General features: G+C 38.2%; 3 protein-coding genes across 7 annotated transcripts in view; 1 reads left to right on the forward strand and 2 right to left on the reverse strand.

Annotated features, from left to right (window-relative positions):
• Positions 1–200: 200 nt before the first annotated feature.
• Positions 201–2,660, reverse strand: beag (IC cytokine homolog beag). Of its 2 annotated transcripts, none has more exons than XM_066297600.1 (10): positions 2,496–2,660; positions 2,188–2,426; positions 1,953–2,097; positions 1,741–1,895; positions 1,481–1,685; positions 1,284–1,424; positions 990–1,230; positions 762–934; positions 580–709; positions 201–455 (listed from the first exon to the last, which is right to left on the reverse strand). In XM_066297600.1, the coding sequence occupies exons 2-10, from the start codon at positions 2,410–2,412 to the stop codon at positions 368–370; spliced, it is 1,503 nt and encodes a 500-aa protein (XP_066153697.1). In that variant the 5' UTR covers positions 2,413–2,426; positions 2,496–2,660; the 3' UTR covers positions 201–367. The 2 variants fall into 2 exon arrangements, with proteins under 2 accessions (XP_066153697.1, XP_066153696.1); XM_066297599.1 differs by having other exon boundaries at positions 2,188–2,440.
• A 148-nt stretch (positions 2,661–2,808) lies between these two features.
• On the reverse strand, positions 2,809–4,137 carry LOC136347537 (Krueppel-like factor 6). 2 transcript variants are annotated; one of them, XM_066297611.1, is made up of 4 exons: positions 3,830–4,137; positions 3,491–3,738; positions 3,252–3,438; positions 2,809–3,186 (listed from the first exon to the last, which is right to left on the reverse strand). In XM_066297611.1, the coding sequence occupies exons 1-3, from the start codon at positions 3,889–3,891 to the stop codon at positions 3,263–3,265; spliced, it is 486 nt and encodes a 161-aa protein (XP_066153708.1). In that variant the 5' UTR covers positions 3,892–4,137; the 3' UTR covers positions 2,809–3,186; positions 3,252–3,262. The 2 variants fall into 2 exon arrangements, with proteins under 2 accessions (XP_066153708.1, XP_066153707.1); XM_066297610.1 differs by having other exon boundaries at positions 2,809–3,438.
• A 1,070-nt stretch (positions 4,138–5,207) lies between these two features.
• The window catches only part of LOC136347536 (Krueppel-like factor 3), a 38,021-nt gene continuing 28,668 nt past the window's right edge, over positions 5,208–14,560 (forward strand). Inside the window, exons 1-2 of one of the 3 annotated variants that reach the window (XM_066297609.1) lie at positions 5,208–5,438; positions 6,315–6,507. Coding sequence is in view for 2 of the 3 variants with exons in the window: in XM_066297607.1 (XP_066153704.1) it covers positions 6,496–6,507 (12 nt within the window). In the remaining variant the exon portion in view is untranslated. Of the gene's footprint in view, positions 5,439–6,104; positions 6,225–6,314; positions 6,508–14,560 lie in introns of those variants that run through there. The other 2 variants (XM_066297607.1, XM_066297608.1) reach the window with 2 other exon arrangements.

A 14,560-nucleotide genomic window follows, 5' to 3' on the forward strand; every position in this document is an offset into this window, starting at 1 on the left:
AATGCTCATATTTTAAATGTAAAAAATATGAAGTGTAAAATGAATCCAATTTAAAATTCCTGTTATTTCATGATAGGGAAACGTTTTAATCTCTTCAGACTTCAGTTATAAAAAGGGTTAATCTTGGTAAGGTTAAATTGTGCGCTCATTCATTTATTGAATTTTTGAACTTGCCAATTTAAAAAATTCATAACGTTAGCTCTTTGCTAATAACCTTTTAATTCGTTTTAACTAAGCTCCAATTTTTAGACACATTTAACTGAATTTTAATGGAACCATACTCTTAAAAACAAATTTTACCTTTAAGAAATGGAAATTTTGCTTACTCTAAATATGAAGCTACTTAAAATTGTTTTTAACCATATTCTTAGTTTCTCTTGTGAATAATATTCTGGATTTTCTGCCATTCCCTGTCCAAATGGGCCTTTTCGTTCTTATCCTTATGCTTTCTGGACCTATAAAAGAATTTAAAAATATAAATTTCTGCATGTTATTATATTATTTATATAAACTGTTCCCTCGACGACAGAAAATGCTATTTTTATCACTCGTGCATGCAATATATTATTGTATACTCACCTACGCCCATCAGCCATCTTCAATCCATATTGGAACGCCGCTTTGGGTAGCGCCTCTTTCTGATTCATGTAATCGGAATATTCCTCAGCAGTATCGAAATCCCATCGCCCAATAGGACCCTTTTTATTCCCTAAAAACAATACTTAGATGGTCCCAACATTACACAGTACTTTATAACTTACCAAGATCCATTTTTGAGTAATCAACTTCATCATCACTGTCGTCAATTGCGTCATTCATCTCCTCTAAACCTGGATAACACTCAGCATAACCTTCAGGCTCTTGCTGCAGTTTATTGAGAATTTCAGCAGACTTATTCACTCTATAAGACGGGGCAGCATTATCCACCGATTCCCTGTAAACAACCAAAAACTAATAATTAAACAAAACAGTGTTATAGAATCTCTTACCTGTGATCTTGTTTATCGAAGTAGGAGTCATGCTTACTGGACCTGGATGTCCTATGATGATCCCTATGCTTCTCCCTATGATGACTACTGCGCGGTGGCACATAATCCCCAATATCACCATAAATTGAATCATCCGCATTTGACCGTTTGGCCTGCTTTTTACCTAACTCAACCTCTTCTTCTTTATTGTAATCTTTAGCATCATCTAATGCCCTTTTGTGCTTGTTTTTCTTACGGTTACCTAGAGTTTTCACTGTCAAAGAATCATCAAAAATAACTTTCTATGTCACTGACCTTGTCTCAAATAACTCAAAATCTGAGTTAGCTTATTAATGACAATATCATTTGTTGTAACTGTGGTGGTTAGTTCAAATGATGGCACATCAGCCACTGACCTCAGTAACGTAGTTGGGATGTCAGTTTCTGCATCATCATCTGAAATTTTAATTAAAAATATTAGTAAAAAATTACTGAGAATTAGCAAAATTTACCTAAATCAATGACATATGCCATCCTCCCAGGCACAAACATCTCTGACCGCTCAATATGACGTGACTTTAACACATGCACAGTATGATAAATGGACCTGCCAATCTTTGTTTTGAATTTAATCTCATCCTCCTCTTTTTTTAGCAAATCTTTCCTTTCTTTCTCTTTCTTCTTCTCCTCACATTCACTGGCGATTCTCTCAAGCTCCTAAGAAATTTAGCATGACAATTCCAATATTAGTTTCAATGACTACAATAAACACCTGTTCTTGCTCAAATTCTTTCTGTTGAATCTCACTCCTGACCTTCTGGAGCAGAGCATAATCAAGCCCTTTTACCAAGTGAGTGTGCTCCATGTCACCTCCCAAAAACTTGGATTCTTGGATCATTTGCCGGCGACGTTCTGCTGCATCAAATCCTAAAATATCAAATTGTGGTTAGAGATTCTACATAATTATTTTTGGAGCATTATTACCCGACTTCAAATCTGGAGCTACAGCCCTGTATGCTTGTGCAGTAGCTACAGGATCATCTGACTGATAATCAGGATTCACCCCCTTTCTTCTTTCACTAGCTCTGTCACGGTATTTCTCAGCTAATTCAGCTATTTTACTATCTTCCTGTCAGAAAAATTAATATGATGATTTATAAATGAATTAACCCACAATAAAATAGATGCACTCTTTTGCCTCTCTATTATAGATATATACCTGTTTTTTTAGTTTGGCATAAAAGCTTTTCTTTTTCTTGCGTGCTTCATTCTTGTCTTCAATTTTAGGCGGAGGCATACTTGAACTGCTCTGCATGGCCTCTTTGATGGACCCTGGTGCTGCAGGAGCATTTGCTGGGGTTGATCGGGGAGTCATAAGGAGCTTACGGAAATCATCGTTGGTAAGACGTTGGGAGCCCGGGGTTTGTTCCACGGACTGCGGCATGTTTCAGCCTTAATCTGAAATAAGTGGTCTGATTTTGATGAGATATAGTGGGTTTTTGAATAAGACATATATTGAGTTAGTACCTCTTTGATGGTTTTAAGCTTGCAGTAGGAATTTGCTATATAATTTCACGTTTAGATTTAAAAAGTCATAACTCTGTAAAAATATAATTTCAATTAAATAAGAAAAAATTTACTTAATTTTGAGAATTCTCCACTAATCAAAACAAATATGGCGGATAATGAAATAAATTGACATTTGACATTATCAAGGATGAAAAATTTACAAGGTTAACAGATGTGACGTCAACATAAATAGTCCTAAGGAATCCTTATCAAACATTTTTGGTTGAATTTTTACACTTCAATAATTAATTTAATCTAAAAAAAAAACATATTTCTGAAGTAATTATTTATTTGTAACATTTATTGAATTCAGTTAAAAGTTCTTTGTTATATAAATAATTGTAAAACATTGTAAGTGGCTGGCACCATTTTTAACTCAAATTAAGACTTTCAAGTATGAGCTTTAAGTTTCACCTTAGCAATATAAATTTTAAATTCATATAACTGAATGTTATATATTATATACATAAACTTTGGTATAGCCATTAAGCGTAGGACACATCACTTTACCATTTTAACTGTGATTGGATTCACTGTAAATAAACATTTTTTGGTACTCATACTAAAAACTATAGCCTGTGGTAAAATTCCCAATTTGCAATTCCATAGGCAACTTCCATATTTTTACCATCAAATTACAAATCACTCCCTACAATAAATACAAAAAAATAAACTGACAATGCCCTGAAAATACTATTTAACACAATAACTAACAACCAAACAGATCAGGAATGGCGCTTCATGTGTATATTTAAGTGATCAGCTCTAATAAAAGTCTTTTCACATATGCAGCATTTGTATGGCCGAGCACCTGTGTGTTTCCTATAGTGTCTTTTCAGCTCATCAGAACGGTTGAATTTCCATTGGCAAGTTTTCCAGGTGCAAACATAAGGTTTTTCACCTAATATATTTTCACTAATGTATAATTTAAAACATACTTGAAGTTTACTTACCTGTGTGAGTTCTTTTATGAGCCTTAACATGTGAGCTTTTAGTGTAAGTTTTGGAGCACCCCTCAACGTCACATTGAAAAAATTTCGATTTCTTACTCTTATTTTTGATTTTTTTCACTGTTAGTGTTACCTCAGGAGTTATTGAATATACAGTACTCGGGTCAACTTCAATGTATTTCTCAGGGCTATTTGGAGGACTGTCTTCTATTCGTTCTATGGTGTTGCTGCCATCTAATTCTTCTTTAACTCTAGACATTTATTTATTTCAACGTTAAATTTTATTGTTATGAAAGGGCGTGGTCCCCCTTATCCAACGTGTAAGGGCTATTTTCTACTTACTCGCATTCGACTATATAAAGGTGTCCATGTTCGTCGTTTAAAATGTTATCTGCAATTTCCATTTTTCGAGACAATATCAATAATCAATAGAAATTTATAAAGAAATTTTCAAAATTTCTTTAGTTAATAGAACGTAAACAAATGCAACCTTCCATTATTTGACGTCTGTCACTTAATGCCTGTGTGGTACGCGATACTCACCATCTTTGTTTAATTTTTTGTATCAGACAAAGAGAAGAATTTAAAGATTACCTGTGGCATTAAGGATTTTCTATTCGGCGCTGTGAAAATGTCTGATGGTTCCCAATTTACAAATAATTATTGCTTATTTGAAGAAATTAATTAAAAATTAATTTCTTTAATAGATGTAGTAAGAGACACTCTTTAACCATACTTCAAACAGTAACTTATATATTACAACTACCCTTACAAAAACACTACTATCTCTAAAACCTAATGAAACTTCCGTCATCAATTCCTTCCATCTGTTACCAGGGCCTTACTTTTCCTTGAGTGGCATGTGTAAGGATCCACGTATGTTTAGGATCCTTAACTATGGACATCTGCTTATGTCGGGGGTGAGTCTTACAAATTACATACAACCTTTCCTGTCGCCGAACAAAATAACAGTCTTTGCACCTCTTTTTCAATTTACCCACAACTTTAAATCCACAACTCTGAATGAGGGCTGGTGTTGTGGGCCTCAAGAGAGGACCTTTATGCACATTTTGTAACACTGGTGTCATCACTGAATGAAACTGGGCTCTGAGTTTGGTGATTGTGGGACATAAGAGTTTTGTGGGAATTAGAAGGGCTCGAGTAATAGAGAACATTGCTTTTGGTAAATTCTTAGGTAAAGAGTGATTGGTTTTAAAGAAATACAGTGAAAGTTTAAAGTTTTGAGCGCTTAAAGAAACTTTAAAATTAAGCAATTTTTGTTAAGGTTAGAGAAACATTTGGGAGAAATTATGGGTTATGTAGCAAACCAATAACCCATTGCGCATGGACTAGACTAAACATGCAGCCATGGAGATTGTCGGACAAAGATGGAGCTAGTATAGGTAACAATTAGGTGGTTTAGATTTTAAAAAACTTTTGTAATAAAATGGATTAAAATAAATTATTTTGTCGATTATATACAGCGTTTTAATTAAAAATGATGGAGTAAAATATTAAGAGGAATCTAACATGAATTTATATTGATCTAAATATTGTATTAGCGTCAAATACACCGTTATGCAACTACTGAAATTCTACCACTGAGTCGCGCTGTCTGGTTATAACTCTTTCAAATAATCGCATCCAAGCCATGGGTATTTTTCGGTCGTACCCGGTAGTACCTAGTCGTAGTAGAGAATCACGTGGGGCGCCTGCGATAGAATTACGGGGGGCGCCGTGCCGTGCGTGCCTTATGCGGTACCACGATGCGCGCCAGTCGTTGCCGCGCCGCCAGCGACGTTGCCATAGTGGCGCCGACGCTGCGCCCTCCCGACGCCGAACACACGCGCCGTCCGTTTAGTTCTCGTCATTAAAATTACTCCTTAAAAAATCCACCTGCCAGTCCACTTGAGCCAGTACATGTAGGAACTCTTAAGTTTTAATTAATAAGGTTCGTATTATTTGTTTTGTGTGTTCAATTAAAATTTAAGTGCCTTCTGGACGCACAATCCAGGCCAGTGCCTCTGGTCAGCAATAGGGGAGCGCTAAGTAGTTGTGTCAAGAATCTTGAAGTAATCGTTATCAGCAATAAAATAATGGACGGAAAATGCTTTTCTCGCGTAGAGATGGGAAGATGTGGTGGAGGCAACGAAATTCTCTGCTAAGATTAAAATTCTCCATAAATACGATAATAATTCTACAAACTCAGATAATACGGAGAAGTGGGTTTTCCCGGAAGAAGTTTGAAGATCCGTAGAGGCGGCACGTGTAGCTTCCCCTTTGTCGTCTGTGCCCCTGCGAATAATAGCTGAAGCGGAATATTTTAAAATAAACTAGTATCAAAGTGTTTTGCATAATTATTTTTCACATTTATGAGTTTATCGATCTGGCTGAGTGAAAATGACTAGTTGGCGTCAACATTTCCATCCTGACATATCTCTCCATTATCGCAAAACTGTGAGATGAGGAGACAAACTGGAAATGTACCATTTCAGCATCAGCACTTAACACAGTAACCCAGACAGAGGGAAGAAAACACGAGGCGTATTTACATCATAAATCCATCCAAGAAACGCGTGGTCCCAGATAAAAGTGCCGAGATAACGTATCTCGAAATGTTGTCAAATAAGCCCATGCTCATCTCGTATAGTCTGCTCGGAAACTGCGATCAACCACACCCTGTTGTGTTGATCAAGTGCGACAACAAATTTTGATTTTGCCTTATTCCGATATTACGGTAACTAACGAACACACTATACCCCCACATAACATCACTACATAGCGCAAATTTCCAGAAGTCACTTTAACAAATTTTCGTCTGTTGCAGATTAAGGCCAGTAATCCGCTATAAGGACCCCATCATTAGCCCTAAGAAACAAATTAATTTTTAAGGAGAACCGCTAGGAAAACCCTCGTGGAAATTAATCTAGTTAGTGTTATTTGGTTCGAGTTAAAACGTTTCGGTCAAGGCACCATCTAACTGAAGAGTGAACAGCGAAGGGATTCATATGGTTTTCATGGTAAGTGAAGTTGAAAAGTGCTTGTGAACTCACAAATCCGACTTTGTTCTTTTGTTTGATATTCCGCCGGGTTCCGCAATAAGAACAATTACGCATTTTAGTCGCGGATTCTCTGTTATTGTTATGCATTTACCCACAGCCGTCTGTGGCTTTTGAATTTCAGCCAGGATGTGTTTAAAGCCCACCCATAGTAACGTTCCTGTTTGATTTTATCACTAACGCAGAGGCGTAGCCAAAAAAAAATGTTGCCCCCAAAGCGTTATTAAAAAGGAGAGTTACTCCGTTTCTCGGTTTTTTCTTATTTATTTCTTGATAGTTACTAGTCCATGGGCGAGCCCCAAGACTAAACCATATACACGTTGGTATGGAGAATACTTTTTTTTCAAAGCGCGACGCTGTCTGATAGGTCATACCGATAAAGCATTCAAAGTACGAAGGCTAGACCGGAAGTTATGGCCACCGACAATGAACCTGCCTCCTCCTACATTTCCGCTTATTACCATACTGTTAAATTATTGCGGTTTAAGTACCATCAAGATATCTACAGGGCGTCTAACAAACTAAAGGAGATACGCACTTTTTTTAATTTTGCTTCTCTGAGCTTGTGAAAATTCGGTAAAATTAACGTTCCAAAAGCACGAATTTACCGTCAATTTTGGGGCAAGACCCGCTGATATCGAACGTTATTATTGCTAAGGGTGCTTATTCTACTGCATCGTTTTTATGGGTCAGTGGTTTGGTTAAGCAATTGAATGGTTGCTTGACCATGCATGCACTGGTATGTACTTGCATATTGCAGTTCTCTCTGGTTATATCATTGTAAGGAGGACGCAGAGAAAAATCAGCAAATCCTTATGTGTTTAATAAAGTATTAACTTACGATACTTATAATAAGTATAATAAACTAACCAGCTTTAAGTTGAATCGCCAAGAGGGGAGTGTCCCCTTCGATAGTGTCAGGTTCGACGAGGACTGCAAATAGCTTCTATCTATTCGTCTCATCTTCTGCTAGTTAATTCCGCGATCTCTCCATCTGTTATGTTGTTACAACATCCACTGTCTCTTTGGCTCCTTTAAGTCCTGTTGAACTTCTTTTCGCCCTTCAGGTAATTCAGGGGGTCTTCGTGGCGGCTTCGTGTCTCTCCATGATCGATTTGCAACTTTTAAAGTTGCTGGACCACTCTTCCTCCGTCTAATCACTTTGTCTGAGCCCTTCTTTGGATATTTGGTTCCTCCAACTTTTCCTCTTAATCTTTTACGCCCTTTCTGTCCTGTTTGCTCCAAGAACTAGTTTCTGACGATGCAGCAGTCCGTTCCTTCGACAGGCCCGCGTCTAGGCATTCCCCAATTTTATTCATTGCACGTCCATCCGCCTGTCTACTGCGTCTGTCACCTCTCTTTTTCCTCCTCCAGGGTTGATTACCCGGACTTGGTAGAGAAGGCATCCATGGGTCGCTACGTGGAGGTGCGGACAGGCATTTGACTCCCAAGAGATTTAAACTAACCTGAACTGTTTTGGTTGTATGCAGGGTGCCCATTTAATAGCCCCTCGGACCCCTATAAGTTTATTTGTGAATTCATAAAAAAGTCAATTGTGGGGGTGCACTGGGGTAAGGTCAATGAAGGTAACTTTTGAAAACTTAGTTACAACCCTATATGGTGTCCGAACAAAGCAGGGCGTCGTAATGTGTATTTGTTTTAAATGGGATTACCTGCATTTTTTCCCCAAGATAAAATCTTCTGTTCATCTTGAGTCAATCCTTGAATATTTTTTTAATTCTGGGATATTGCGACTCGAAGCGATGACGTTTTAAAAGAAATTTAAGGTATTTAGAGTGCCTCATAAAAAAATTAATACCACAGTTAGCTTAAGCCAGATTTTGACCATTTTGGGATGGAGTCTCACGTGAGATCACCTTAGCAGAAGCAACTACTCGTTCAGCCAAAAATACACGCAGGGAGTTTACGATAGAAACTTTAACTTTCATCTTTTTAACTTTAATGTTCTCGATTTTTTCCAAATATGTTGGTGTTTTTATGACGTAAGACCAAAGAAAATTAAATTTTCTTCATTTTGGTATAAAATAACGTCGATTTGTCGTAAATATCAATATACTAACTATAAAGTATTTCGGGAAAATCTGCGTTTATGGCTACATGCCTCAGTGCTAAGCACGTATTGCCATGGTTTCGGTGTTTTTTTATTTCAAATTTTTTACAGCTCATTTATGGTTTTTTGCTTCTTCGACATTTGCTTATTTTAAAATTGGCCATCAAAATGAAATGGTCTCAACAAGAACTAATTAGTGTGGTTTATGTAATTGGTTGATCTGATGGCAACTATTAGCATTTCGGCACAACAATTTTCTAATAGGTGACATCCTAATGTAAGGAGTCTAGAAAACGTACAGTAGCATTTAGTACGGACAGGAAATGTCAATTACACGAATAAAAGTTTAAAGAAGAGAAAAAAAATCAAGTGGACCTCACTTTATCAGTGTCAGAAGGCCTAAGCATCAGCGTAAGAGAAATTAGTAAGGATGTCTAATGAGCTGTCAAAATTTCTAACAAACAACAGCGAAACCATGGCAACACGTGTCAAACACTCGGGCACGTGGCCGCGAACGCAGGTTTTCCTGAAATAGTAGATCCATTAATATTCGAGATAAGTATAACGTTATTTCACATCAAAATGAAGAAAATTGAATTTTCTCTTGTTCTATGTCATAAAAAAAACACTATTTGAAAAAAATCAAGAAAACCGAAGTTGAAAAGGAGAGAATCAAAGTTGTTATTGAGAACATCCTGTGCCTGTTTTTGGCTAAATCGTTATTCGTGCCTGCAAAAGTGACCTTACACGGGAACGCATTCTCAAATTACCAAAATTCAACTTAAGCTAACCGCGATTTAAATGTTGTCCATGAGGCACTGCAAATGCCTGAAATTTATTTTAAAACGTCATAGGCTCGAGACACTGCACCCAAGGGCAAAAGGAATCTAAGACCTAACACTGGATGCAGAGAAGTTTTCATCACGTAAAAAAAAAAAAATAAAGCTGACCCCTTTTAAAAAAAATTGCACTTTATCACTTCATGCTTTTTTTGGACACCCTGTAGGTGACCACTAATTTTAAAAATTGCCTTCATTAGCATCATGTGCATTTCTATAAATTATTTTTGTAATGAAATTATTAGTAAACTCATAAGGGCCCGAGGAGCTGTTAAATGGACACCCTATATACTGGGTGATTCACATAACTGTTTCATTAGAAACTTTCAGTTTTGGCAAGCAACAGCCCCATTCCTTTTAAAGCCAACTAAGATATTTCGAACTATTATTGCGATATTAAAAAATCGCAAATTATCGCGAACCCGTTAATTTTGGGTGCTGGGGTACTTAATAGAAATCGATTCGAAATTGAATTTGGAATGTAGACATATAAAAATATACGGGGTGTCCAATTTGACATAAGCGGTTTTTTTGCTTTGCAAGCTCATTGAATTTGACATTATTTTGTGGAGACCCTGTGTAATATTTCGAAAAACCTTTCTCGTTAACCTAATCTACCATGCCTGGTTAACGTGTAAAAATCTTTCAGAAAGGTTCTTCGTTTAAATCAAAATATCTTCGCAACGGTTAGGTTCGGGTATATAGGTATACCTAATAAGAATTTATTCACGTTACTTCTCAAACTCGAAAAATCAAAAATACACCAGTCGTTCCATTTTAAATAAGGAAGTTCACCTTGACCCTTGGTATAACGGGAAGAAGCATGACTTTCGAAATATTAAAAAAAAATAGCTTATCTATATTAGTTTAATCCCAAAACGTGAACAAATAAAAATAGTCGCAAGTCCAAACGTTTCTGATGATCCAGTTACATGAATCATCCACTATTCCTTGGTAATTATACAAGAACACCACTATGCGCATGATCGTCGCTCCTCCCCAGAGGCCCTGGAAGGGGCTTATGTAGAGACCCTTCCGTAGCTCTTAGTAGTAAATCATCATGACCGCCATGATTTTCCGATGGTTTAAACGCTCTTATTTGATAACTGCCCCTTTAAGACACGAAAAAATTGCTGAAACTCTAAATTTATAATCAGCTCGATAGAACCTGGTAATAGGGCTTTAAGTGGTTTTATCCGCGGGGTGACGGATAAATTACAAGTATGTACCAACTGGGCGGGCAGTCCTACCAGACTGGGCTGAAAAATCTTCGGGGCAACGCGGATTAAAATTTTGTTAAGTAACACGCCTACGCAGACGCCAGGAGGGTGCTCGAACGGCTCCCAGACCGTCTCTTTGCGGGTTGAAACAAACCTTATCTATACAATCTTGTATATTCACATTTGGCATTTGAGCAGTGAAAGGGCCCCATACCGCACATATCGAATCTTTTTAAAAACCAGTTCTATTAATTTTACCGCTTATATAAACTTTTCTGCGCGAATTAACAGGATATAAATCTATCGATTCCGAAGAACCGATTCGGTGCCACAACAACTATCGTCGATTCGGTGCCAACGGATTCCTTCTGATATCGTAATTATCATTTGGTAATAAACGGTCGTCACCGGTTTCAGTAAAATTCAGGTCGTAGAGTTCGGTAACGGGAAAACGATTTGGGTAAAACCGAATACCCATTTAGCGGAGCCAGAATGGCGCCCAAGTACCTAACGTTAAGGTAAATATTTGGTATGGTACTAACCACGCCTTCTTAGAACCGTGATCGGTAAAAGGTGTAAAAGCAAACAAAGCGATAAAGTGAGGCCATCAATGTTGCAAACTGCTCGATTTTATTGGAAAATGCGTGCGTTATGTAAAAACACGGATTTCAATGGGCATGTAGGTGTGTCATACAGATTACACATCCTTGTGTGAATGGTGATCAGGAGAACAACTTGCACAAATCGATAAAGACTAGGAGAGGGACTCGTTCAAGTGAAAGGTTACATCAGAAATATTTTTGTTCCCTTAGGCACAACTGAGGACTCACGATCAACGAATATTTTCAATAACTTTCTGTCTTTAAGCTCACGAAAATAAGAGCAATATCCTGGTGCTGCCTTCGGAGTTTTTTTCGCGCGAGGAGAATCTTCGAAAGACATCCGGGTAAGATTCCATTTCCCGAAGCGTCCATCAACTGAAGATCTTTACTCGAAAGAAGAACATCCTTCTGAGGAAATATATTTGGTGCCTCATTCGACTGCGATTTGAGGGGCGAAGTGCGCTGCTCGGTGAACAATTTCAGTAGATTTACCATTTACCATCGCCGGATGGTGAGAGGCGACGCTCCACTGTGTCTCCACCCTTAGCGATATATGTGCAGGGCTGGGGGTAGCTCCGCTCGTTTTCCGCTCTCTCTTAATGAGTTACGTTTGAACAACATCTACTGTTTCTTCGGTTCGTTCCGGCCCTGTCGTACTTCTTTTCACTCTTCATATAATTATTTTGTCTGTGCCCTCCGTTGGACGTTCGGTACCATCGTCTTTTCCTCTTGACCTTCTACGGCCTTTCTGTTGTGTTTGCTCCAAGGGCCGGCTTCTGATGGTGCAGTAGTTCGTTCCTGCGACAGGTCGGCCTGCAGGCACCACTCAGTTTCCCTCATTGGATATCCATCTTTCTATCATTCCGCGCCTGCTACTTTTGTCCCCATCATCGACCGAAGTTGGTCTCCCAGACTCAGAGGAGGCACGCACATTTTATCGCGTGTGGAGATGCCGACAGGCGTTCGGCCCCCTCCCCCCCCCGGTCCATTTCGGGGTATCTGGCTGACTGAAACGCCACTGATCTCTTGACCAATTTAAAGAAATCACACTTCTCCAGCGCAGCTCACGTGAAAACCGTAAACTCAGCCATTCTAATGGAACTTACAACCGAGGTATTACTTGGTACATATAATTAGCCGGTAAAAGTAATTTTGATTTATTTAAGCTAATTATAGTACCGAGGTAAATTACGCGCCTAATTTAGGTTTATTGACAGTTTGCCATTCCGGATCGAAGGATGCGTGCCAAAGGGAGGTGGAGAAGAAATTGGCCTGTGACGTGACATGACAATTAATCATTAATCATCATGTGAAACAGCCATTTTTTTTAAACTCGGTTCAAAGGCCAAATACATGCAAAAGGTACCACCGTCGAACGTAATGTGCAAAGTGCACGCCTGCTTAACTTTGAAGAATATTTTCTCACCATTTCACCGACAATTATATTTAAAACTATAAATCTTTCTTCGGCTCCGTAAACCATTAATTTAATATTTTATGGTTTTCTAATACTTTCAACCTAATTAGGTGGGCATGTACGAGAACCATTTGAAAAATAAAACCATCAGTTACGCGTACGGGAATGCCTCGGCAATATTTTAATTAAGCCGGGCCTGTCCACGCCTGCATCATAATTAAGCCGTGTTTACAATAGAATTACGCAGATGGCGTTCCTTAGTTTTTTCGTTGACGTTCTAATTACAGATCGATATTTGCCGACAGCTCTGCTTTGAATTTGAGCCTTAATTATCTCCAAAACGAAACACTCCGGCTCTTATTAAGTCCTTAAAAATTAACTTTAGAATGTTTTCCGAACATCCAACCCGTGATTAAACGCAATCGATGTTATCGAAATTAACCTTTAGACTTTTTTTCCCATTGTGCGCAGGCGTCACGTTCCGCGTGTTAGTTCAAATTTCAGATTCATTTCGTCAAACGACGCCGGAGCGCGAAGAGCGGTCCTAAAGTATCCGTCTCATTCATCTGTCATTTGGTGACGAAGGCCACGTGACGTCAGATGAAATTGAAATTTTCCTAACTTTTTTGCACGTTTTTAAACTCGATCGTATCGTTAAATGCGTGAAAGACAACCGTAAAACTTAATTTCCGACCCATGCATCCGTCCTCTACCGATATATCCGGCGATAATTGTGGTGTCGGATGGTGGATGCATGAAGAAGATCCTTATCATTTTTGATGAAATTCTGAATGATACCTAATTGCTAAAGGCTCTATTCGCGGGAGATTGCTAATTTGTCAATTTTTGAGTTTCGTTTTTTCGGTTACTTCACCAAAATTGCTGCACAGCACAATATCGTTCTTAAGATATTACATCCTTAACAAATATCTTCCCAATCTACCCACGCCCAATCGAATACAGATATAGATAACACAGCTTCGCAGTGTTAGACATGATATTTTTCAGTGTTGTTAACTTTGTTTGTCATTGGGTATTCGCCTCAAAAAGTGTAACGTTCGTGGAATTTTCTCAGCTTTCCGGATAAAGCTGTACCTTTCTTATCAAATGATAAATTGATACATTAGCGCCAAGGTCTTTTTTTCTCGATTAGATAAGACATTATTGAATGTTGATCGATCAGGTTTAAATTACGTATTAAAGTGGGGTTTGCTTAGAAAGAAATCGCTGAGTATACAATTTTAAAATGGGTTATAGTTTTGATACATGCGGAATCAGGCGATTCTGGCCATCCAGGAGGCATCCGCCACTGTCAATTCTAAATTAACGTAAATAATACAAATGTCGTCGAGTTTCAATCATTCACGACCAAATTTTCGATGGGGCCTCCGGGACCGCCAGATCTGGCACACTCAACTTTTTCAACGCCATACACTTGCTTTCTATGTTAGTGCCGACATTTTGATTTGTTTATGTTTAAAAAATATTATGTAAGATACAGCTACTCACAAATCTCGTAGTTATCTCATATAAATTGCGACTCTTAGCGATGCTTTTCAAGCATGTCGACAATGTAGACAATCAACTACGTGAGACTGAAACTAAATTGTTTACACATAAACACCTCTCATCCGAGATGATGTCCGCAACGGCACGCTCTCTGCGTGGTTGAACGTGTTGAGGATGAACTTCTATACTGTGGTGAGTTGTTTTGATTGAATTAGTCGAACCAAATTGAGACCTCCCTGAGTGTTCGTTAACCGACTTTCCACACAATAGACCAAAACCACTTTTTTCGGCCTTTCAATTTCTTCGGAGAAGAATGAGGGGATTGGTTGGTGCGGCGGTTTGCGCCTTGTTATTGT

The sequence above is a fragment of the Euwallacea fornicatus genome, chromosome 29, assembly GCF_040115645.1.
Source record: "Euwallacea fornicatus isolate EFF26 chromosome 29, ASM4011564v1, whole genome shotgun sequence".
NCBI lineage: Eukaryota > Metazoa > Arthropoda > Insecta > Coleoptera > Curculionidae > Euwallacea > Euwallacea fornicatus.

What these genes read in the sequence shown, in the direction of transcription:
- beag (XM_066297600.1), bottom strand. Translation starts at nt 2,412, where the DNA reads ATGCCGCAGTCCGTGGAACAAACCCCGGGCTCCCAACGTCTTACCAAC. An exon ending in ATGCCAAACTAAAAAAACAG is followed by an intron (nt 2,098 to 2,187) that starts GTATATATCTAT and finishes TTTTTCTGACAG; the next exon opens with GAAGATAGTAAAATAGCTGA. An exon ending in AGCTCCAGATTTGAAGTCGG is followed by an intron (nt 1,896 to 1,952) that starts GTAATAATGCTC and finishes TTGATATTTTAG; the next exon opens with GATTTGATGCAGCAGAACGT.
- LOC136347537 (XM_066297611.1), bottom strand. Translation starts at nt 3,891, where the DNA reads ATGGAAATTGCAGATAACATTTTAAACGACGAACATGGACACCTTTAT. An exon ending in CTTTATATAGTCGAATGCGA is followed by an intron (nt 3,739 to 3,829) that starts GTAAGTAGAAAA and finishes ATAAATGTCTAG; the next exon opens with AGTTAAAGAAGAATTAGATG. An exon ending in TCATAAAAGAACTCACACAG is followed by an intron (nt 3,439 to 3,490) that starts GTAAGTAAACTT and finishes AAAATATATTAG; the next exon opens with GTGAAAAACCTTATGTTTGC.